General features: G+C 38.6%; 1 protein-coding gene across 1 annotated transcript in view; it reads right to left on the bottom strand.

The window, feature by feature from the left end:
* Aff3 (AF4/FMR2 family member 3) overlaps window positions 1–24447 on the bottom strand; it is a 399929-nt gene that overhangs the window by 131495 nt on the left and 243987 nt on the right. Inside the window, exon 9 of the mRNA XM_033761487.1 lies at window positions 22841–22892. Within this exon, the coding sequence (XP_033617378.1) occupies window positions 22841–22892 (52 nt within the window). The remainder of the gene's footprint in view (window positions 1–22840; window positions 22893–24447) is intronic.

Consider the following 24447-nt stretch of genomic DNA (forward strand, 5'->3'; position numbering starts at 1 on the left):
CCTTTACAGATGAACTGAGTGATTTCTAGGTCTTTTCCACAAGGAGAGATTGCTCCACGTAAGAACATTTAGGGTACAAACTTAATTTAGGTGTTGTACCTTAGAGAACCTTGATATATGAATTTCTAATTAGGTGATGTCTAATTATTACATTAGTTATTCAAAAGGAACAGTACTATGTTATTGTTAATTTACACTGAAAATTATAAAAACATGATTATCCTTTCTAGCTTTTATTTTTTTGATGTTACCATTTACTTTTAAGTAGAAAAAATAATATAGGACAAACATCAATATAAAAAATGATGCCATAAAAATGTAAGAATGCTAAATGGCTTTTTCTCTTTTTCAGTACTGGGGATTTAACTCAGGGCCTCTGCACTGAGCTACATCCTCAACCCATTTTGATTTTGAGACAGGGTCTCACTAAGTTGCTAGGTTGCCCAGGCTGGTCTTGGACTCACAGTATTCCTGACTCAGAGTGCTGGGATCACAGGTGTGCACCACCATGCCTGGTATAAACAGGAATTTAAAAAACAAATTCTTTCACCTACTTAGATTGCTACCTGCCTGCCCTCAAAGCCCATCACTGTGGCTCCCGTGATTTCTGATGAGCACCCTTTGGTTATCTGGGTCAATTCAATTGGCTGGGCCACTAACAGACATGTAGGAAAAGGGGTCATGTGGCCTTCTTAAATAAAGCTCATTTAGTGACACTGTTGAAATCTCTGATGCAAAAGGACCTATTAGCTGCCTACTAAGAGCATGTAGAGCAGGGCTCAGAACTTCTATTGTATTTAATAATCCTTCCCTAAACATGCATTAATTATGAAACCAGCTTTTAGGGCAATAAAAATCAACCTCTGCAGGGCCGGGGATATGGCTTAGTAGTTCTGCTGCCTCCCTTGCAAGCGGAAGGGCCCGAGTTTGATCTGCAGAACCCCCTACCCCCAAAAAATCAACTTCTGGGAAAATTTAAACTGTAATTAAATCTGAGCCTCCGATCATCATGCTCATTATGGCAGGCAACAAGCCTTTCCTCAGCATGGTTCTAGGAACTCTGTTCCCGGCTCCTCACCCACATGTACAAGTGGAAAGAGGATCATGGTCACAGTAAGTGGGTTTTCCTCCATGGCAGTGCTGAACTTTGTGGGGTCGTTTCTTGGGGTCATCACTTCTGTTTAGAACTACAATGGCTTCTGTGTATCGGCGAGGAGAAATCCACAGGATGAGAGTGGTTGTATTCGGCCCCATTCTGTGGTCTTCCTTAGCTTTGGAAGACATGAGAACCATCTCCAGTCCAGTCCCACCCTTCTCTCATGGACTTGGGCCCTACCACTAGCGTCTGCTCACAGTTTGGCGTGGAAGCAGCAGGCTTCCTGTCATAGTGCCAGCAGCTGAGGAGGAGTCCCTAGTGCAGCACCCAGCAGGACTCACTCCAAAGCACCACTTTTACTGTCTCTTCTGTGGTGCTTAAAGTGTCTACATTCATACTCCTTACATTTGGGTTAATGTACTCATTAAAGCCTTCACTTAAGATACCAATGACTTAAAAGTGTAAAAAAGATCCAAATTGTATAACTGATAATGTGAAATAGGAAGAAAAGGGCTGAAGGCTTAGGGGAAGAGGGAAGGAAAGGAAATAAGGGACAAGAAAAATATGAGAAAAGGAAAAAATTGAAACAAAGTCTCTGTAAATAGGGGAGGGTAGATGGTGTGAAGGGAGAGCAGGGGTATGGGGAAAAATGAGAACCAAGATCTGGCATGTAAAGGTACAAGATCCCAATGATGAATGTAACTGTGGGGTATACTTAAAAAGTACCAATAAGCTCATTAAATAAAAAAGATACCAATGATAGGGAAATAAAGGTAGGGAGGAAAAGCGGGCCTTAGATATTATAATTCTTAAAAGCCCCCCACATTTTGGTTCATACCACTTATTAAGGTAAAAGCGGGCCTTAGATATTATAATTCTTAAAAGCCCCCCACATTTTGGTTCATACCACTTATTTGGTTCATACCACTCCTGAGTTCAAAGGAGTTTGTTACCCAGACAGAACAAAACAGGAAGACAGGAGAATAAAGTGACAGGAACTAGGAAGCTCAGAGGATGGGACAATGTCCTGAAGAACATCCATATCAGTGCTCTAGAAGGCCAACATTTTGCCTGTCCTTGGAGGACATGAGAAGAAGGGACAGAAAGACCCAAAGGCAAGGTATGTCTACACTAGGCGAGCTGGGGCTGGCCTTGGTCTGGGCCACAGTAAGTGCCTGGATCTCCTTAGGATAACCACAAGGTGGCCATGACACTTAGAACTGGGTGAAAGTTAACACTTTGGTACTCTGTAAACTCCCCGAATCAGCCCATGTATCTGTATGAAGGACAATAGGACACTGTGTTACTGAATGACAGCCTCTCCAGGACCAGGGAACAAAACACAACTCAGGCATGGTGTGGCAAGCTGGCTTGCAGGACTACCGTGAAAAGGACAGTTCCAAGTTAGAGGCCAAGAAAGGATATGTGTGTGTGGTGTGTGCATGTAGGTGTGCATGGAGATAGCCATGGCGTGGGACAGTTGCCCACTCATTAGGTGCTCAGGCTCAAGCCACAAGTACAATCAGCACATTGAGGGGAGGTGTGGTCCTGCAGATAGAAAGCCAGGGGCTTGCCAATGTCCAGGAAGCAGAAAGAAAATACCTCTAGTACCGAAAGACTCCCTACTGATGATGCCCAACTTCCCTAGGAAACTGGAGAATTCTGTGATATTCTCCCCAGGTATTTTGGCTGCCACACAGATTAGGACTAGAAGAAAACACACAGATGGGGATACATCCCAGAGAAATGAAAATTTATGTTTTCACACAGCAACCTGTACTTGCTACAAATAATTTCATCACACATGAAGTTACAGGCAACAATCTACTATAATCAAGACATTTAATATCACTGTCTCCACAATGTCCTTCCATGCTACCCTTTGAGAGTCACCCCACTACCCCATTCCTAACCACTGGTAACCCCTAATCTGTTTTCTGTCTCAGTAATTATGTCATTATACAAATGTTATTTATAGAGAGAATGAAGTATGTATATTTTTGAAATTGGCTTTTTTTCCCACTTAGCATAAATTCCTGATTCATCCAAGTTTTATGTATCAATGATTCATTCTTTTCATTTCTGAATAGTAAGTGATGTTATGAACATTTAGGTAGTTTCCAGCTTTTGGCTATAACAAATGAAGCTGCTATGAACCTTCTAGTACAAGTTGCTACGTGAAAAAATAAATTTTCTTTTCTCTGGGATGTATGCCCAAGATTGTGACTGCTGGATCCATTTTTAGGTGTAAAGGAGCTGCCAAACTATTTTCTGGGGTGGCTGTACCATTTTTATGTTTTCACCAATACTATGTTTAATGATCTGGTTTCTCTGCATTCTTGCCAGCATTTGATGTTATCATTATCCTTTATTTTAGCCTTTGAGGTAGACACAGCAACATGCTATTGTGGTTTCAAGTAGCATTTTTCTAATAGCTAATTATTAATACTTTTCATGCATTTCTTTGCTATTTGCTTATCTGCTTTAGTAAAACGTCATTTATCTTTTGCCCGTTTTTCTACTTTAGTTCATTTTGTTAATGCTAAGTTTTGGGAGTTTTTTCTTATAGCTTTTTGGTACAAGTTTTTTGTTGACTGTTTGGTTTGCAAATATATCAATATAGTTTTTCACTGCATCCCATTGACAAGTCTTTTACAAAACAATTATGGCTTTGTTAAAGGTCCAGTGCATCATTTTTTTTCCTAAAGATTTTTGAATTAGTTTCCATTGCTGCTGTAAGAAATTACACAAATGTGGTGGCTTGAAAGGACTCAAGTTTATTTACCAAGTGAAGATCAGAAATCTAAAGGTGAGATGCCACAGGATGGCGTTGTTCTGGAGGCTCAAAGAGAGAGCTGGCTTCCTTTTTCCACACTGCTTTTAGAGGCTGCCACCTTGCTTTGGCTTGTGGTGCCCCTTCTACCTTCAAATCCAGCAGGGTGGCATCTTCAAGTCTGCCACTGAGTAGCAGGGTGACTTTGGCATATAAGGTGAAGTAGCCACAGGTTCTTGAATTAGGAGGATGTGCACGTCTTTGTGGGGAGCTGTTATTCTATCAGAATTTCACTAGAATTTTTTTTAGCTTTGTTTTATATTTAAGTCCATGATATATTTTGAGTAAAGTTTTGCACAAAAATGGTGCAGATTTTTTTTTTGGGGGTGGGAGTGTTGAATGTTCATTTGTTCCAGCACCATTTATTAAAGAAGCCATCTTTTTTATTTAAAAAAATGCTTTTTAAAGTACATTCTTGTGCTGTATAATGACTACTTTCACTGTGGGAAGTTGATACACATACATAGAACATCTTAGTCCTTTTTATTTTCCTTTCCCCTCCCCTCTTTTTTGTCTCTCTTCATCCCTAGATCCCTTCCCATCTGCAAAATGGCTATCTTCCTGTTTCCTGCTGTCTGTCTTTTATTTTGCTCTTTAAAGTATATATAATTTGGGTTTCTCATGTAAAAGAAACTGTGATATTTAACCTTCCATATCTGCTTTATTTTGTTTAGCATATTAGTCTCAAGGTACATCTTCTGACCTACATACAACTTAAACTTTTCTTTCTTTGTGGCAGAATAGTCTCCATTGTATATAAATACCACATTTTCTTTACCTGCTGAGGGACATACAGGTTGCTTTCAAGATTTAGCTATTGTGAGATGGGCTGCTATAAATATGGGTATACATGTACCTGCATTATAGCCCTAGATTTTGGTCTTTAATTTGGCCAAGTGAGAAATAATCTGTGGAGGTCCACCAAATACAGATGCTGGAAACTAGCTGTCCTGGACAGTAGGAAGGAAGGAGGACCAGTGAGAGATTAAAGAACTTCAAGAGTGTTATTAGTTAGCTTTGTGTCATTCTGACGAAATACCTAATGTAACAACTTAGAAGAGCAAAAATTTACAGTACACCCTCAAGTTATGACCAGCCTCACATATGTACAACTTAGGTTATGACCAGAATTTTAGTTTTAACTTATGACCAAAGTCTTGAGTTACACTCCAAATGCCGGTCACTTGTATGGTTGTAAACAAAGGCTCTTGATTCCAGAAAAGCACATGTAAGCATACATAAGCATAAGTCTGAACCTAGATGTGCATGTATGTGGATGTGATTTTGATCAGTGCTTTATATAATTGTTATGATTACTGCTATCAAAATGGGCCCCCAAAAGCTAGAAAAGAAACTAAGGAAGGAAGGGAAGGTAAAGAAAGCAATCACAATAGAAAAGAAGCAGGAAATTATAGAGAAATGAGAGTAGCATCTGTGTGACTGATCTCGCCAACATGTATAGCACGTCAAAATCCACTGTCTCGACAATCTTACAGAGAAGAGATTTGTATAAGGGACCTAGTGTTGTTGAAGGTGCTATTCATACTAGTGAGTCACAATCAACACTGTTAGATGAGGTAGAAAGGCCATTATTAGTGTGGATAAATGAAAGGCAGATGGCATGTTATTGCCTGAGTCTATAACTTGTGAATAAATGCAGATCTTATAAAGGATAATCCATCAATGAGTGATAATGGTGAAACATTTCATGTCAGTAAAGGGTAGTTTCACAATTTTAAAGAAAGAACTGGGGTTCATAGTGTAAGTAGACACGGTAAAGCAGTCAGTGCTGATAAAAGGACTGCTGAAAATTACATACAACACTTCTAAATGATGACACAGGAAAATGGCTTTTGCTCTCATCAAATTTTCAACTGTGATGAAACTGGGCTTTTCTGAAAGAAAATGCCCAGAAGAACATACATTACTCAGGAAGAGAAGAAAATACCAGGCCACAAGCCTATGAAGGATAGGCTAAACTTATTACTATGTGCCAATGCAAGTGGTGACCTCAAGATAAAGTCTCTCTTTGCTTATCATTCTAGATCCTTAGGGTTCAGAAAACAAAGTCATGATGAATAGGTTAGTGTCATGTGGCTATCTAAAATAAAAGCCTGGGTAACAAGAGTACTTTCTCTTGAGTGGGTCAGGGAGGCTTTCTGTCCTACTGTTAAGGAATATCTAGAGGACAAAGGTTTACCACTCAAGGATCTCCTCATCAAGAGCAATGCTCCTGTTTACCCACGAGATTTGGAAGAACTGGCTGAAGAATTCTCATGGCTTTCAGTCGAGTTCCTCTTGCCTAATACAACTCCTCTACTGAAGCCCATGGATCAATAGGTTACAACTTTAAGAAGCTATGCACCAAGGAACTGTTCCTGAAGTGCTTCCATACCATCTCAGATACAGATTTAACCCTTAAAAAGTTCTGGAAGGAACATTACAACATCCTTTCCTGTGTGGGTTTAACTGAGTAATTCTGGACTAATGTCTCTCTAAGGACACTGAAATCTGCCTGGAAGAAAGCATGGCCTAAAATTATACAAAGCTGTTTAGAGGAGCCCAAGCCTTCCTTTTACCCTGTGGTTGATGACACTATCACTACAGCAGAGACCACAGGCTTTCAGGTAGACAGTGGTGATGTTGAGGAACTGGTATAGAAACACTCAGAGGAACTGTCTACAGAGGAACTGCCAGAACTTCTGCCTGAGCAACAGAGAATGGCAGCTGAGGAGCTTTCTGAAGAGGAGAGGGAATATCAACAATTGGTGCAGCAAAGTTCTTCTGCTGAAATAAAGGAAATTCTGAAAAAATGGAAAAACTAAAAACATTTATAGAGAAGATCAACCCAGAGAAAAAGCCAATGGCTGGATCCATTTGGTTAATGTCAGGGCCAGGAATGTAGCTCAGCAGTACAGCATTGGCCTAGCGTCTTACTGGCTTAATGACAATGTCATGTTGTACAGAATAATGTTAAAGAAAAGACAGAAACAGACAACCTTAGACTGGTTTTTAGTTCTGAAAAGGTTGAGACCTAGTGAGCCAGAAGCAGGTCCTAGTAGGCTACAGACTCTTCCAAAGAAATTACATCAGAGAGCAAGATTCCTGATGTTCTCATGGAAGGGGACACTCCTTCTAAACAATAACCAGTTTAATTTCATCCTCCCTTCCTGCAAGCCAAAGATATCAACGTGACTAGGCACACTTTATAACTTATTGGTGTTTCTGGTAAATTACACATATTATATAAGCCTTTTTATTATGAAAAGGTTAGTTAAGGGGTGCTTTTAGAGATTCAGGCTGCATTATGGGTATTTCCATTATTTCTTATGCTTGACTTACAAGCAACTCAAGTTACATCTAGCCCTTGCAAACAAATTGAGATTATAAGTCAAGGGTCCACTGTACATTGGCTCATGGTTTCGGAGGTTTCAGTCCATGCTTAGCTGGCTCCATTGCCATGGGCCTCTGAATCAAAACATCATGGCAGAAGGGTGTGGTAACAGAAAGGTGCTCACTTCATGGAAGCCAGAAAGCAGACAGAAGGGAAGAGCTAGAGATGATGGTGTTGGGGACCAGAGTAGTCCCCATGGTCACCTCTCCATGATCCACTCCCTTTAGCTGGGCCCCACCTCCTGTTTCCACCCACCTCTTAATACTGCCATCAAACTGTGGACTTATCAGTAGATTAATCCACTTGAAGTTAAAGCCCTTATGAGCCATCACCTTACAAAAGCCCTACCTGTTAAGACATGAGCTTTTTTTGGGGGGGACATTAGATATACACCATAAAAGAGAGAGGGGAGAGAGAGGAGTGAGACAGAGGGGGAGGGGGGAGGGGGGTTGAGCCCATTCACGTAACTGTTATTGCAGTATTTGTTATAATTATTGTATTTTATTATTCTTAATATTTATTGTGCCCAATTTTAAATTAAAATTTATCATAGCAAAGTACATATGGGAATACACTTATTATGTAGATTTTGGTGTAGTCTGTGGTTTCATGGGGGTCTCGGAACATATCCCTTGCAGGTAGGGTGGGACTATTGCAGTTACAGTGTGCTATAGTTTGCATATTGTCCTCTCAAAGATTCATGTGTTGAGGCTTGGTGCCCAGGGTAGTGCTGTTGGGAATGGTAGAATACTTAGGACCTAGTAGGGCCTGGTGGGAAGTCACTGGGGATGCTGCTTTTGGGAGGGATTGCTGCTCACCTGGAATGAGTCCTACAGTCAGACAGATGTTATAAAAGCATGGTCCTGAACTTTTAATCTTGGTCTGCTTCCTGGCTCACTGTGCCCTCTGCATGTACTCCTACCACTGTGATCTGGCTTGAGGTTCTCAGGAATGATGCACTGATGGTCATGAAAACACCATGGTCTTGAATCCTTAGACCTGTGAACTAAATAAACCTCTTTTCTTTCCAAAGCTACCTTGCCTCAGACATTTTGTTATAGTAACAAAAAGCTGACTCATACGCAGTGGTTGAAAGATGTGGCTGTTTTTATTTGTCTAGGAAAATATGGGTACATTATAAGCACAGGAGGGAAGAACTAAGAAACAACAAGAAAAGAGTCTGCTGGGGTGAGGGCATGATGTTAAAAGGCACCAAAGTGATCAGTCAGGAATTCCTTCTTTTGAAATGGGAAAGAAGGAGGGGAGGCATGGATCAAATTGGAAAGTTGAAGGTGAAAAAGATGAAAATATAGAATGTTGCTCCAGATGCACTATGTGGACTTTTTAAATTATAAAACAATGTGTGTTGCTGAAATTAGTATGATTCAATTAGGCAATGATGGCTTCCAAATCTGACTAATGATCAAAATTAACCACAGAAGTTTTTAAAAATACAGATTCTTAGGCCCAAGATTCATATACATGGAGAATCTAGTGGAAGGGGCCCAAGAATCTGCATTTTAAAGTCTCTGCAGTGATTCAGATGGTTAAATCAGGGCTGGAGCCTCCTGGGTTAAGATTTTTGACTGTGTATGTATCAGAATCACAGGTTCAGGAAGTTGTTTGATTTTCGTCCTTGTTTATTGCTTTAAAACAAGGTTTGCTCTGTTGTCAGGCTGGTCGCTAACTCATGACCTCATATAATACTCTTGGCTCAGCTGTCCAAGTAGCTGGGATCACAGGTATGAACCACCATACCCAGATTGATTACTTTTATTTTTGGTACCGGGGATCGAACTCAGGACCTTGGGCTTGTGAGACAAATGACAGATGATTACTTTAGATTTATTAAAGTTTAAAAAGCTCTGTTGGGTGATCTGGTATCTACTCTCATTTGGAATCATAGCTAGAAGATTAGATTGGAAAAATAAACTATTTGGATAGAATATTTGAATCCATCACAACAATTTGTCCTGCTATTTACATCACTAGATGAGACCTTTGGACAGTTCTAAAAATGGCATTGCTTCTAAGCTGGCTGCTTGCCACAGGTGGGTTTGATGTGGCTCCCAGTGGATTCTCAGTGGCTTTCTCCAGGAAGAGAGGGTGGATTTGGAATCTCTGAAGTCCCTTTAAGGGCAAGCATACGGAATACAACTGTTCTTCATTAGAACTAATCACACAATGTACCTTATAAAAGAGCCAACAAGATGCAAAACAGAGGAACGGCGACAAAAAAACTGATGATGGCTTGTATTTCACTAATTAAAACAAAATTGTCTGGCGATAATTAATTTGGTCAGGAAATGCCTTGCACCATTCAGGCTAATTTTTTTTAAGCAGCAGTGATGATGCAAAACAACTATAAAAATGAGAAGCTCCTACAGAGCCGTTTGGCTTTGAGGGAAGTTATTAGCAAGACCCTTCCAATATTTCTTAAAAAAATACAAATTTTTCTTTTACGCAGAATGAAGATGTCATCCAATGCCTGCTCTAGCAATCCCAGCAGTCATGTGTTGGGCACTTTAGTTTACAGCACAGACAGAAACCTAGCTCTCCTCTTTTATAGGATACTCACATTAGCATACGCAACAGACAGTATGAGAGGCAAGGCCAAGTCCCCTACAGGCAACAACCCAACTCTCAAAATTCTAAGAAACAACAGCAACACGAAAACATCCTTACCCTGTCGAAGGCTTGATCCAGCTGTGGCTTAGCAACTCAAAAACTAGTAAACTTGCTTGTAATAACATCATAAAAATTCCAGAGGATATTTTTCCCCATCCACAGTTAAAAAAGCTACAGTGTCACATCTGTGATATGTCCTGGGTGAAGGAAAGAGGCTTCTTGCCTATAGTAATTTGTCTGGTTAGAGATGAAAGAAAAAAAAAAAATCAGTCCCGAAGCCGTCAGTGAACATTTTTAGCTTGAGGGTGAAAAAAAAAAAAAAGCCATCTTCATGTTTCCTGGCAGAACCAAGTGATTTTTTTTTTAAAGGGGCAAATTCCTCTCCCTATCAGGTATCTGATTGGTTTTTGCATTTTGGCATAGAACAAACAAAAGGTTATCCATGAACTTTCAAAGGCATCCTAATAACACAAACTGAGGTTAGGTAGCTTTCTTGGATATTCAATTACCAAAGCTTCTCACTGAAAAAATTTCTCCTTGCAATTAATAAACAATTGTGGCATTCCAACAAAGCTCCAAAGCTAAGAAACTTCACATTCCAAATCTTTCCATTCCTGGATGAGATTTGTTATTCAAATGTTCAGAGGATGCCTACTTTTTCTTTTCAATACTCAGCCTTTTTTTTTTTTTCAATACTGAGGCTATGACCTCAGTTTTAGGATTTCTCTTGTAAAATTTAGCTATTTTACTTGGCAGATGGCCAGATTTCATTCTTATTTTCTCTTTTTCCTTTTGTTGCTTTGTTTTTCTTTTCTTTCCTTCTCTTCCTCACCTCTTTATCCTCTTTTTTACAAATTTTGGTAAGACTTTGAAGTCCAGTTGTACTCACAGTCTATGTGGTATTTTAGTAGGGTTGTCACAAATAGCAATTAAAAATAATAGGATGCCTAGTTAAATGAGTTTCAAGTATACAATAAATAATTTTTTGTTATAAGTATATCTGAAATATTGCATAGGACATACACTAAAAATGATTCCTCATTTATCTGGAATTCAAATTCAACTGGGAATCATCTTGTATTTTATTTGGCACCTCTAGTTTGGAGGTTGAACAGAAGGGATTAAAAACAAAACAAAACAAAGGCATCCATTTGCAACTCCTGGAAGAAATTTCCATTCTTGTCCTTCTGGATGCTTTCTGTCTCAGTGTGACATTCTCTGGAGCATCCCTATGTCTTATTTTTGACCCATCACATATTACTAAAAGCCCCACACACCAGACCACATTTTAACAGTAAAGGCCACCCCTGGTCTGGGTCCCTGCACCAACCCAGGGCCAAAGCCTGCAACACTGGTCCCATGGGGACCACAAGGCCTTAAGTATGGCAGGAAAACCATATAAACTTAAATTTGAATTGATTATTTTTCTTCAAAATGTGAACATTGAATTAGGTATTTTAAAAGGCACTGAAATAGTTTTCTGTGCTCAGTTCTCATTTGGAGGCAATTTAGCATGGTTAATAACAGTGATTGTTAGGAAAAAAACCCAAAAGATTCAAATGTACCTAAAAATGTGATAAAGTGCTCTTTTATTGGACATTTTAATGAAGATAAAAATACTGATACGCTTCAGATGTTTAAAGAACACATAAAGGTATTAATTACATTAATTATTAATTCATGTTTATTTTTGAGCATCTAAGTAAACCCAGCACACACACATAATTTGGAAGTGCTGTTTTGTTTGTTTGCTTGTTTTAGTTAGAGACACATTAATGTTCAGTGTCTTGGAGAAGTATTCTGAAGTCTAACAGGAAAAATAGAGAATTTATACAAGCACAGCTAAAATCGTGAGCTCAGCAGCCAAACTGGGTTCATATCCTAGTGCTATCACAAACTAGCCAGGTGAACCTGGTCAAGTGGCCTACCTTCTCTGTGAGTATGTATTCCTTATTCATAAATGAGGGCACCCACTGCAGAGCACTGTGAGAATATAAGGACACTGCTTGCCACAGTTAAATTTGGGAGTAAAGGTCACATGATACAACCCAAAGCAACAGTAAAATAAATGAAGAAAATCAGAGCCATTTTCCCAAATGGCTCAGAAAAGATTTTTTCTTGTGGCCAAATAGTTGATATAGTTTTTTTTCAAAGTTATACATAACATCTTATGTATTTACTCATTTAAAAATTTGTTGTCATAGTTACATCTTCCTGGAATGTGTGAAATTAGCATCATATTATTCGAAAAAGCAAAGCTATACAGCTATCAGTTTCATCAACAATCCATACTTTTCTTGTCTCACTCTGCTTATTATTTCCTTTGTTTTCTCAAACTCCAAAAGTAAAGGAACTAGGGCTGGGAATTTAGCTCAGTAGTTCTATTGCCTGCCCAAGGCCCTGAGTTCAATGGCCAGTACAAAATAAAACAAACAAACAAAAAACAACTAAACACAAAAGTAAAGGAACAACCCTTTCTCCTGTTCCTTAAGCCAATTAGTCTAATTCAATTTTCTAGCTCTTGTGTGCAACAGATTTTCAAATGAAATAGTGTCAAGTTAGGGTTTCCTGTTGCACTTACCCATTTTCTATTTTTATAATGAACTACCTGAGGCTCGGTAGTTTTATGAAGAAAATAAGTTTATTTAGCATTAAGGTTCTGGAGGTTCAAGGGCATGCTACTCGTATCAGCTGGGACCTCAGGTGGTTCCAATGGCAAAAGCACATGGGCCATGGAGATGCCATTGTGATACTGCAAGCCAGGGAGAAATTCAGGGTTCAGGCTTGGTTCTCCCTGCAAAACTTTTTCTAGAAGGCCGGTATTCCCTTTCCAGGATATGTCCCCTGTAATCTTAGGACCTTCCCACATCACATCGCAGGGATCTGGCTTCTAGCACATGAACCCTTGGGGGAATCGGCCACATTCTGACCATAGTACCTGCGACCTGGCCACATCAAACTTTACCTGTTTACTTGTATGTTAATGTAGTTCAGCCATCTGTAGTCTGAGGCAGCATCAAAAAGAATACTTCTGAGCCAGTCCTTTGTGGTAAGAGCCTACCCCTCCCCACATGCCAGGGATCTTGGCTTCTTCATGCCCACTGTGGGGGATTCCATGGCTGTCTACTTTTTGGAGATGCTGTGAAGAGTCAAAGAGTTGGTTCATCTATAGTGTGACCCTATGCTTCCATGTACACTTGTCCCTGTACCACTGTCATCTCACACAGCATAATGACTATTTTTATAAAGCATTCATAACTGGACTGTGTAGTGTCCAGTTAGTATTTAGCACTCTTGATCTTGATATACTGGCACTCCACTCATACTACTGTAACTGGATGCTTGAAATTCCATGGGATTTTTATACTGAAAGCAGGAAATGCCTTTTCTGACACAAAAGGATGAGTGCATATGCATGTATGGAAGTTTGGTGGCCTTCCCTAAGCTCCGCATTCCCTGTCATTTTGGATATTTCGGTCATTTAAGAAGCTAAAGAGGGGCAGGTGGTGTTCTCATGGTGGAGGCTCTAACATATTTTACATGCTTTGGGGATCACATGAACACAGCCTTCTTAAAATAGCTTTTGCCAACAGCAGAAGGCCCTGTGAGGTGAGCAGGTGGACCGAGGCTGCAGAGCTGTCACCACTTCTGCCGATGACCGGGTGTCAGCTGAACTCCAGACGGCTGCCTGGCCATTTCCAAATCTCAGCTCTGCATATGAATGCCAGGCACAATCCTGTCTGGATCGGGTTCCTCTGTTCCTCACAGGCACTTGGCAACTGGATTTCTCTTGTCAATAAGGAAGGAGGGTGGATATCAGGGGGCTTTTAGGGAAAGATCAGCCCTTTGTTCAGAAATAGGATTTCTTCTTCAACACTGCTTCCTCATGCAGTGCCTTTCAGTGTTCTAGGCCCAGGCCATCAGCCCAATTATTGGTTCTGCCACTAGCAGGCATGAAAACCTCATAAGCCAATGCACTGCCCTGAGACCCAGTCTCCTCTTCTGTAATACGAAGTGTAATAATAGAACAATGCACTGCATTGAATTGTGAGTTTCTGGGGAAACAAGCAAGGGGGCTGGGAACAGACTTCCTAATTTTGCTAGAGAATTCTCTTATGATCCAAGGGACCAAAGACCTCCAGGCTTGTATGGAGCAAAGGAGACCACTGCCATGTGACATCCTTGTGTCACCTGAGATTACAGCCTGAGGGACAGGAATACCTAGCCCCCCTCTAGGTAAACCCAGTAACATCTGCAGCAGGCCCCATGCACAGCTGATCCCTAGGTCCACAAAGGCTTTCCTCTCCTCTGGATAAGCCTCTTTGCAGGCTTTGTCCCATCTGTGCATTGACATGGTACACAGTCTAAGGAACCATAAGTGGCCCTTCCAATTCCATTTTCCATTCTTGATGTCAAAGAATGGGGGAAATAGGATCTGGCTGATGACTTTCTCCAGGAAAAGGCTGCATGCTAGGTTTCTCATTTCCTTAGCCAACAGGATTCTGGCAAATCACTTAAGCAGATCCAGAAAGGAGGTCTTTGGGGATAGATACCTCACAGACTAAAAGGTCAGCCATCATTCATCATTTAAGAATCAGATTGCTATAGCCAAAATAAATATCAGGAAGGTTTCAAGTTTCTCAGGAAAAAAAAAGATACTTTGGCAATAATTCTCCAATAGGCTCTGATCTCTCAACTTCCAGATCAGTTTACGTAACCTTATTGTTAAATGTACATGCATACATGACAGATTTCTTTATACATTTAGTATACAATTGTTCCCCTGGATATCCCTCCCCACCATATCTATTTTCTAAGATAGTTTTACAACAAGAATAGACATTTTAAATGAGTACTCTCCACTATAGGAACATGTTGTCCCTTTCATCTTTATACACGGTACACAGGGATGTACAATATACATAAGAACAGGACCACTGGGCATCATCTAGATTGGCTCTTTCCACCAATCAGCGATGTCTATGTCTTCCCAGATGTTTTAAAACAAAAGTCGGTGGTGGAGGTGAATTCTCTGACCTCCCTCAGGTCAAGCTTCTCTCTGGGGAGAAGAAAATCATGCATGGTCCACTCTGGTTGAGACCTCGAGAGCAGACTGACTGTTTAGGTTTTCTTCTTCATAGCTTCTGCTTCACTGGAAGACCTTTTAAAGTAACCTAATGATTTTTGTTTTTAGCACCCTTAATTCTTTCTAAGTCTTCTATTTTTCCTTTGAATAAAGAGCAGATTAGAATTCTAATAAGCCTCAGATCAGCCACAGAGACAGGGTTATTTTCTAGTCTTTATAAGTCATAAATACATTTTAATAGAAGTAACTATGATTTATTGAATGTGTACTTTGTCATAGGCACTATCATATATTAACTTTTGATGGAGGAACATTTAATGGGTCACTGTAATTCAGTGTGAGCTTATGATAATTCCAAGATCTTATTGTACAATACTAGTACTTGGGTAGACAATTTCCTTCTGTTTCATTTTGATTATTTTTTTTCTCTTAGGTATTTATTTGCATTTAATCCTATTTAAATTATGGAGGGCATTTTGAATATTAATTTTTTTCTTCAAGTCGCAATTACTTTGAGAGCCGTCTACAATGGATTTTGCCTACACTGGTAACCCTTGACTTGAGAATAGAGTTTTTAGTGGTAGGTAAATCTGGATGAAGCCAACAAGGTGATTCTCCCATCAGAGAATTTTGGAAAACTCCAAATTTGGTAGTTTCTTCTAGAAATTTTCTATAATGAAAGGCATCAAGTAGGAAATTGGCTTATTCCTCCTCTTTGGCATTATGTTCACTATTTACTCTGGCCAGGATGGTTACTGTCTCCAGGGAAACCACATGGGGCTTTGAGATAGCAGCAAGTGGGAGAGTGGTTAAGGGTTTAACTTCCAGAATTTAAGTCTCAGGTTCAAATCTTGGCTTTGTCACTTCAAACAGAAAATACTGATTAGTCTCTTTCTGTCTATAAAACTGGAAGAATTACTAGAATGTTGTATGGATTAAAGGAAATAAATAAAACATGTAAGGATCTAAGAGTTGTACCTTGTCAAGGTAAATACTCAAAATAGGTTAGCTATTATTATTATATTATTAGGTAGTTATTATTATCAGGTAGAAAAGCTATCCCATAAATATTTTTATCCTTTTTATATACTTATTTTTTCAACTGAGAGATTCATACACATGAAATGCACAGATCTTAAGTGTAAAATTCACTGAGTTTCCATACTATGCTTCCATAGACTAAGTTAACATATAGAATATTCTAGAATCATTCCCTCATGGATCCGCCCAATCAACCATCAGCTTCTCAGCAACCACTGCTCCAAATTGTATTGGGGTTAGTTTTGTCTGTTTCTTGAACTTCATATAAAGTAAGTCTTCTAGTATATTCTCTTTTATGTTTGGCTTCTTTTATTCAATACAACACTCTTGCAATTCATCCACGTTGTAGGGGATGTGGAGAGTCTACTGTTTTTGATCGGAAGTATGCCACTGTATAAATACACCACAATTGTTTGTCCAATCACCTGTCAGTGGACTTTAGAGGTGTCTCCAGCTATTATCTATTATGAATAAAGTAGCCAATGCATATTCTTCTACAAATCTTTTTAAGGATGTATGTGTTTCTTTTTGCAGTATTAATGTTAACAAGTGAAACTGCTAGGTCATGCAGTAAATTCTTTTTTAAAATAAGAGTTTCAAAAATTATAACATTTTACATTCCCATCAGCAATGCAAGAGCATTCCAGCTGCCCCAAACCTTTGTCACTGCTTGGTGGTGTTAATCTCTTTAATTTGAGTCATTCTAGTGGGCATGCAGTACTATCTCATTGTGGCTTTGATTTGTATTTCCATAAGATGAATGTTATTAGTAAAATGAATCTTTTCATCTGCTTTTGGCCGTTTGCATATCTTCTTTTCTCTCTTCAAGGCTTGTTACTGAATTTTCAAGTTACTTATATGTTCTGGATAGAAACTGTTTGTTAGACATATATATTGCAATTATATTCTCCTAGCGTGTGGCTTGCCCTATCATTTTGAAGAACAGGTGTTTTTAAATTTGGTGAAATCCAATCTATTATGATTTTCTTTTATATTATGCTTTTGTGACCCTGAAAGTTTTGCCTATTCCCAGGTTATGAAGACAGTGTCCTGTGTTTTCTCTTTCATCATTTTAACTCTCGTTTGTGGGGGTAGGGGAAGTTCTTGGGTTTGAACGCAGGGCCTTTGCACTGAGCTATGTCCTCATCTTTTTTTATTTTGAGACAGGGTCTCACTGAGATAACATCCAGGCTTGAACTTCTGATGGGTGCCTCAGACTCCCAGAGTGCTGGGATTAGATGAGTGTGCCCCCATGCCTGGTACTTTAGCTTTTATATTGAAAATTATGATCCACCAGTTTCGTCCAGTAGTTGTTTCAGCATCATTTGTAGAAAACACTTGACTTTCCCCACTGAATTGCTCTGGTGCCTCTGTGGAAAGTCAGATGACCATACATGTATGGTTTCTCTTTAGACTTGGTTTTGTTCTATTGATTTATCTATCCTTACATCAATGTCATACTATTTTTTTCTTATTGAGTTTATTGGTACATTTTAGGTATATAGTACAGTTACATTAATCATTGGGATCTTGTACCTTTATAGGGCAGGTCTTGTTCTCATTTTTTCCCCATACCCCTGGCCCTTCCTTCACCCCTTCCTCCCTTCCCTATTTACAAAAACTTTATTTCCATTTTTTCATTTTCTCAGATTTTTTTCTTTTCCCTTATTTCCTTTCCCCTACCCTTCCCACTTCCCCTACACCTTTAGCCCTTTTCATGGTATAATTGACAATGCCATACTATCTTAAATTACTTTGGCTTCACAGTAAATCTTGAAAGCAATGGCTGCCATCTTTGTTCTTCAAGGTTGTTATAGCTACAAAAGTCCTTTGCTTTTTTACAACATTTTTAGAGTAACCTTTAAAACCACTGTGTAGAAAAGGATCCTGTTGGCCTTTTAATCAAAATTGAGTTGAAACTGAAATACCAACATCATCAAGCTTTATACTGCTTGTACTTCTTCTTTAATTCAGTCAAATTTCTTTCAAAAATGTTTTCTCTCTCTCTCTTTTTTTTTTTTTTTTGGCACTGGGGATTGAACTTGGGACCTTGTGCTTACGAGTCAAGCGGCAGCACCAGTGGGCTAAATCCCTGGCTCATGTTTTCTGTTTTCTAACCCTAAGTCTCATGTCTTTTGTTAAATTTATTATTTTATGTCCTTATAAATGGAATTGCTTTTAAAATTTCCTGTTACAATTTATTATTTCTAGTAAGTAGAAACAATAGATATGTTATGAATTATAATTTTCTGTTTAAATACATGAGGCTCAAGTTTTGGTTCAAAATTATCCTGGCCTAATATAATAATTTGGGTAGTTTTCTTTCTTCCTTTATTTTTTGAATGAACTTGTGAAAGACTAGTAGTTTGGTTGCTGTGTCCCATTGGTATAAATATTTCTTAAAATTGGGATAGAAATTATCAGTGAGATCATCTGGTCCTGGAGAAATTTTCTTTTTGGAGAAGATTTGATTGTGAATTCAATTTGTTTGATAGGAAGAGAGTCATTCTAATTTTCTGTTTCTTCTTGTGGCAATTATGATAAATTCCATTTTTCCCAAGAAAACTGTTTGATTTAAGTTACCAAATTAATTGCTAGATGATTCATAATCTATACTAATTATTGTATCTTCAGTTTTCTTCAGTGTTACAGGGTGTGGTTTCCTTTGTATTTATTCTACTTGAAGTTTGCTGTGCGTCTTAGATCTGTAAGTGAATGTTTTCACCCATTCTGGAAATTTTGCAGCTGTCATTTCTTCAAATATTTTTTTCTACTCTATTTTCTCTTTCTCTTTTGATATTCCAATGAATTTTTATTAGACTCACTAATAGTATTACATAATCACAGATGCTCTTTTCTTTTTTGGTACCAGGATCGAATTCTGGACCTTGTACTTGAGAAGCAGGCAGTGGCACCACCAAGCTAAATCCCTAGCCCATACAGATGCTCTTTTCTTCAATTTAAAATCTTTATTCTTACTGTTCTTCATAGTGAATAATTCTTATTGATCTGACTGATCTTTTGTCATTTCCACCATTTATTTAACACTACTCAGTGAACTTTTCATTTCATGTCAGTTCCAAAATTTGCATTTCATTCTTAATATTTCACATTTTCTTGGTGAGGCCCACCCCTTTTTAGTTATAATGGTCACGTTTTTATTGACATTCTTGTCTGAAAATTCTAATTATTATGACATCTTGCAGTCTATTAGATTTTTTTCTCCATGACTGTTGATCACATTTTCCTATTTCTTCATCTCTTAATTTTGATTACATACCAAACATTGTGGATGATGTGCTGTAGAGATTCTAGACAATGTTTAAACTTTTTAGAAACTGTTGACATTTTTGTTCTATTGGACAATTGAATTTTTTTATTTTTTCGTACTGGGTACTTGGGATTGAACTCTGGACCTTGTGCTTATGAGGCACCACTGAGCTAAATCCCCAGCCCAGGGCCAATTAAATCTTTAGCTAATCAGCTAGCATACACTCTTGGATGCTTGGCTCTGTCAGGAAGGATTTATTTTGGATTTGATGTTAGTTTTAGGGTGACTCTTTTACTTTGAAGGCAGAGACTTTGTGGGAAAAGTTGCTTACCTAGCATTTCTAACATGGGTGATATTCAAATTCCAGAATCTAGAGGCAGTATAGTTATTGTCTTCCACTGAGTTCTTTGGTGCATTCCCATGCCTATATGATTTAGAGGTTATTCAAGGATTGATGTGTATTTAGGTATTTATGTATGGAATTGGGTGCTCTCTTATCTATGGCTCTCTCATAGGATGATGATGATGATGGAAGATGAAATTGTTTCTTTCATCTTCCTGAATACTCATAGGATCACTTAAGCCTAAGGGGATCCTCAGGTGTTATCCACACTACTGTCCTACCACAAGAGAGTGTCTAAAGCCAGTAGTAATTAATCTCTTGTTTTTAAGGGCAGCCAGGGAAGAAAGATGATTCTTTAGGGAATGAGCTTTTCTATCTCAAGACTCCTTAATTTGCATTATAATTTTAGCCCATATAACAGATTTACATGACTTTCAGGGTCACAGACTGATACAGGCAGAGGGTTGTACAAATACTACTGAGATCAAATCTGTCCTACTACACCAAGGATGTAGGAGGCAGCTATCCTACTATCTTGGTTTGGTATCTTCAGTTTCCTTTACTCTGATTCTCCCTCTTAGTGCCCAGGGAGCCATAATGTTTTGTTTGTTTTATGTAGGATCTCTCCCCTTGTTTTGTCTTCTGGATTTTGCACATTCCTGGTTCTGTTCACCTGGTAAATGAGTCATTCTGATTTCTCTGATCCTTAATTCTATGGGTAAATTACCACCCCCCACTTTCCTTTTCACATGTTTAAATTCTATCCTCCAGGCCTCAGACTGTGACCTTAATTGGAGACAGGGTCTTCACAGAGGCAATCAAGTAGGTAATCATTAGGATGGGACTTAATCCAATACAGCAGAGGCTCTTATAGTGTATGTGCTGCAAAGTGAGCACAGGTGGAGGCTCTTACAAAACAGGATACAGAGACACAAATGTATGAGAGAAGATGGTGTGAAGATACACAGGGAGACAGCAACCATGGATAAGCCAAGGAGAAGCCTGAAACATATCCTTCCTTCTCCTGCTGCTTTTGGAAGGAACCAGTCACACACCTTGATCTGGAACTTCCAGCTTCCACAACTGAGAAATACATTTTGGAAAGTTCACACCTGGCTTGTGCTACTGTGTTACAGCAGCTAGAGCAAATGATTACACTTGCTGCTTAACAGATAAATGTGGTTATAGTATTTTTATTGATTTTAACTCATGGCTTAGCTTTGCCCCTTGGGACCCACTGATCTATCAGTATGGTAAATGGGCAAAGAAATAAAAGAGTTATGTCTTAATTTATTACTTTAGTTGAATGACCTTTCTGATCCTCAGATTCCTTATCTGTAATAAAAATTCTCTATCTATCCAATAAAGCTCAAAAGAGGTGCAGCACACCAGAATGTCAATGCTACCCATTTCCAAGGCATTCCAAATCTCACTATCTCCATAACATGCTGCTCCTGTTGTCCAATTGTAAGAGAGCCACAGTGAGTGAGGCTCTTCTACAGATACCAAGTTCAGAATTCTCCACTTTTAAGAGAGATCCTTTATTTCTGTTTTTCTTTTTCTAGCTCAAGAGACGGGTGACTGGGGAACCATTTTGCTCAGAAAGGAAGGGATGTGAGGTAATGTTTCAGGCTTCTCTAGTTCTTATATCTTCAGAGGGTTTAAAAGTAATTTCTCAGAAAATTTATTTGTTTTTATACATGTTATAAGAAATAACGTACTGAGGGTCATTTTAGAAATATAAAGGAGGGAGAATGTTAATGGCACATCAAACTGCATTGCAAAATTGGCATCTGCTGAAAAGGATTTTAAAATATGTGAAATTAAACATAATGTGCTCAGTTTTCAAATGGCTTTTTCTTCTCTGAAATAACTTTGCTGTGGAGAATTTGAAAAATTGTTTTATCTATAATAATTAACAGATTTGCTAAATAATTTCTAAAAAATAAAATATTCTCCAGTAGCTTACCATCTAGTTGCATAAATCCTTATCCAGTCTACATGTTACTCAAAATAACAAAATTTTCCAGATTCTACCCTTTTCAATTCTCTAGAATGCCTCCAGATGGCATTAAAACCCTTTTTTGCATTATATTTTCCAGCCCCAAAAGAAAAAAAAATTAAAAATTACTAATATTTGAACCACTTAAGATCAGTCACATTCATTGCATCATCAGAAACCACACAATGGAACTATTTAGAATGTTTAGTATTCCAAGAAAGACAAACATATAACCTCATGTATTACAAACTATATAAGCTATTCAGTGAAGCCAAAGGAACCTTCTACACTGAGAAACACATCTTGGACAGACTAAGATATGCAATAATATACCACAAACTGAGATTTCTAATGCACAGCATTTTAAATGATTATTAGTAACAGAAGCACTGAACCACAAACACATACAATTCACAAAGCCTGTTTTACAATATTTCACTCTTTAAAATGATAAATATAAATATTTTTCAGGATTCCTATGGAGCTAAAATAAAAACAATTTGATAGCTTGTTAACTTTTTTCTTTAAATACTGGTACATTAATTTGGCATTGAATTCATCATTAAAATGTATTTGGATGCCTTGAATACTGAAGAAGAAAGATAAGACACAACAAGGAACACATGTTTTGTAAGTGTGTTTTTTTAGCTTAAAACTGCTTTGTTAAAGACACAAACTCTTGAGATTCCAGCGATATCTATAATTGTAGCTTTTTCAAATAATTCAGCAGTGGGATACAGATGGTAAGCTTTTAAAATGACTTGGCTACTTCACAGGTATGTGGCATAGAATGTCCCCAGTATGTGTGAAAAGTTCTACCATCTTGCAGAGGTACTGAAAGTGGAAATCCAAATTCGAAAGGGCTTACTTCCCTTCTCCCCACTACACATCCTCACATTTCATTAATTTTTATTTTATAAAGAGGAACATTTGCATTTTCAAGATTCCTCTTACTATGCTAAAGCAGAAGACCTCAAAGTGCATGCATCTGCACCCAAAAGCATTTAAAAAGACATTATCATGAGAAAAGAGAACCATAGGTTTCATTCCTTTATGATCAGTACTATTACAAGATGCTCATACCGTTTCATTTTACAAGCATATTAAAGAACAGTCATTTCTGATAGAAGCATGAAAGAGACTTACGATGTATTCGATGTACCATTGTCTGGACTCTCTGGCTCAGCATCACCTTTCTCTTAAAAAGGGAGCAGAAAAAAACACCAACATGTGAGTCTTGCCATCTTTAAGAATTAAGAGAGATTAAATATATTTCTATGCTCTCATTAAAAATCTTTCAAAATGTGCAGTACGAGGCTATTAAAACATTTTATTGCCTGAGAAGCGGATTTGCAAAATAATCTCGTCTTTGCAATGCAATTGCCCAGGCACAACTCTGACTAGGTACTGAGGAGGTATTTGCAAACACCAGAGACTGGAAGTAAAGACCCTGCCAAAGGATGAATATCTTACAGATGGAATCAGTTTCTTTCTATTTCATTTTACAGAAAATTTAAGGAAATAAACCCATTAGCATTCTACATCCAAGACGCTTTGAACTTTGATCCTTTCTGCTAATAAGCCAAATAGGGTCAGGCTCAATCAGAATTTGTACAAAAGAACTTCATAGAACCCTGAGGTTGGAGATGTGAGATTCCCAATACTTCTTCCCCAGAGAGTGCCCTGGCATCAGGTTTTGGGGCTCCCCAGTTAAAGCAGAATAAGATGTAAACTACAAATCCTTCCTGACCCTCTGAGACACCAGTTACAAAAACATTTCTGTGGGATGCAGTCATTGGGGGATTTAATGGGTTTTGGTTTGGGGAGCCAGGAACACCTCCCTTTGTGTAGTTTTGAGAGAAAATTCCTTTTGCAACAGGCATAGCACAATGCTTAATTCTGGACTGAATGGTGACTGGAAGCGGGCATTGTTATTTTGGAAGGAGACTTTTCGGATTTCCTTGAGGCCAGGATTGAAGGAGCAGGGTCCTTCATGCCTGAAAGTATTACTTGGCTGTAGATGGCCGCACAGTGCAACAGTCGAGTAAACCCCACATAGATTGCGAGTTGCAAGAAAAGGGTAGGGTGGAGGCACTGGCTTTGCTGTGCTCTTTCAGGGAAGATCTGGACATCCTCTAGGACAGGGACGGCAAAGCCTTTAAAGCTTTCAATGATAACAAACAGCTGGCTGCTGTACGTGTGCCATAGGTTCGCCCCCACTGTACCTCGGACCTCTCAGGCTACTGAGCAGGACTGCAGGCCTATTCACAGCGCCCAACTCCATTTGTCAGCTGTTGACAGTAACTGGTGATCCCTTTGTCTCATGAATGAGGACCCCTTAAATTACATAATGAATACATCCTGAAGATGCTGTCCTGACTGAGCTCGAGAGCATATTCATATTTTCTTCTCTGTTTCTCCCAGGAAGCTAAAGAGTTAAGAGAAATGGAAGACATGCTGAGGAGTTCATGCTTCTATCGCAGACACAACTGCGCTGTGTGTACACAGTACTGGTGCCCATGAGAGACAGCCACTTAGCTCAAAAGCCAGACATCTGCAGAAAACAAACAAAAAAAGGCTACAAAGTCCATGCTGAGGACAAACACTGAGCATGTTGAGGTCTCCAGTCCATGTGAAACATATTGATATAAAAGCAAGGCAACAAATTTATAAACCGCTGTAGTGCTCCTACATTTATCTATCTATCTATCTATCTATCTATCTATCTATCTATCTATCTATCTATCTATCTA

Source organism: Fukomys damarensis, unplaced genomic scaffold (genome assembly GCF_012274545.1).
Source record: "Fukomys damarensis isolate Sample0158 unplaced genomic scaffold, DMR_v1.0_HiC HiC_scaffold_9, whole genome shotgun sequence".
In the NCBI taxonomy this organism is placed as follows: Eukaryota; Metazoa; Chordata; class Mammalia; order Rodentia; family Bathyergidae; genus Fukomys; species Fukomys damarensis.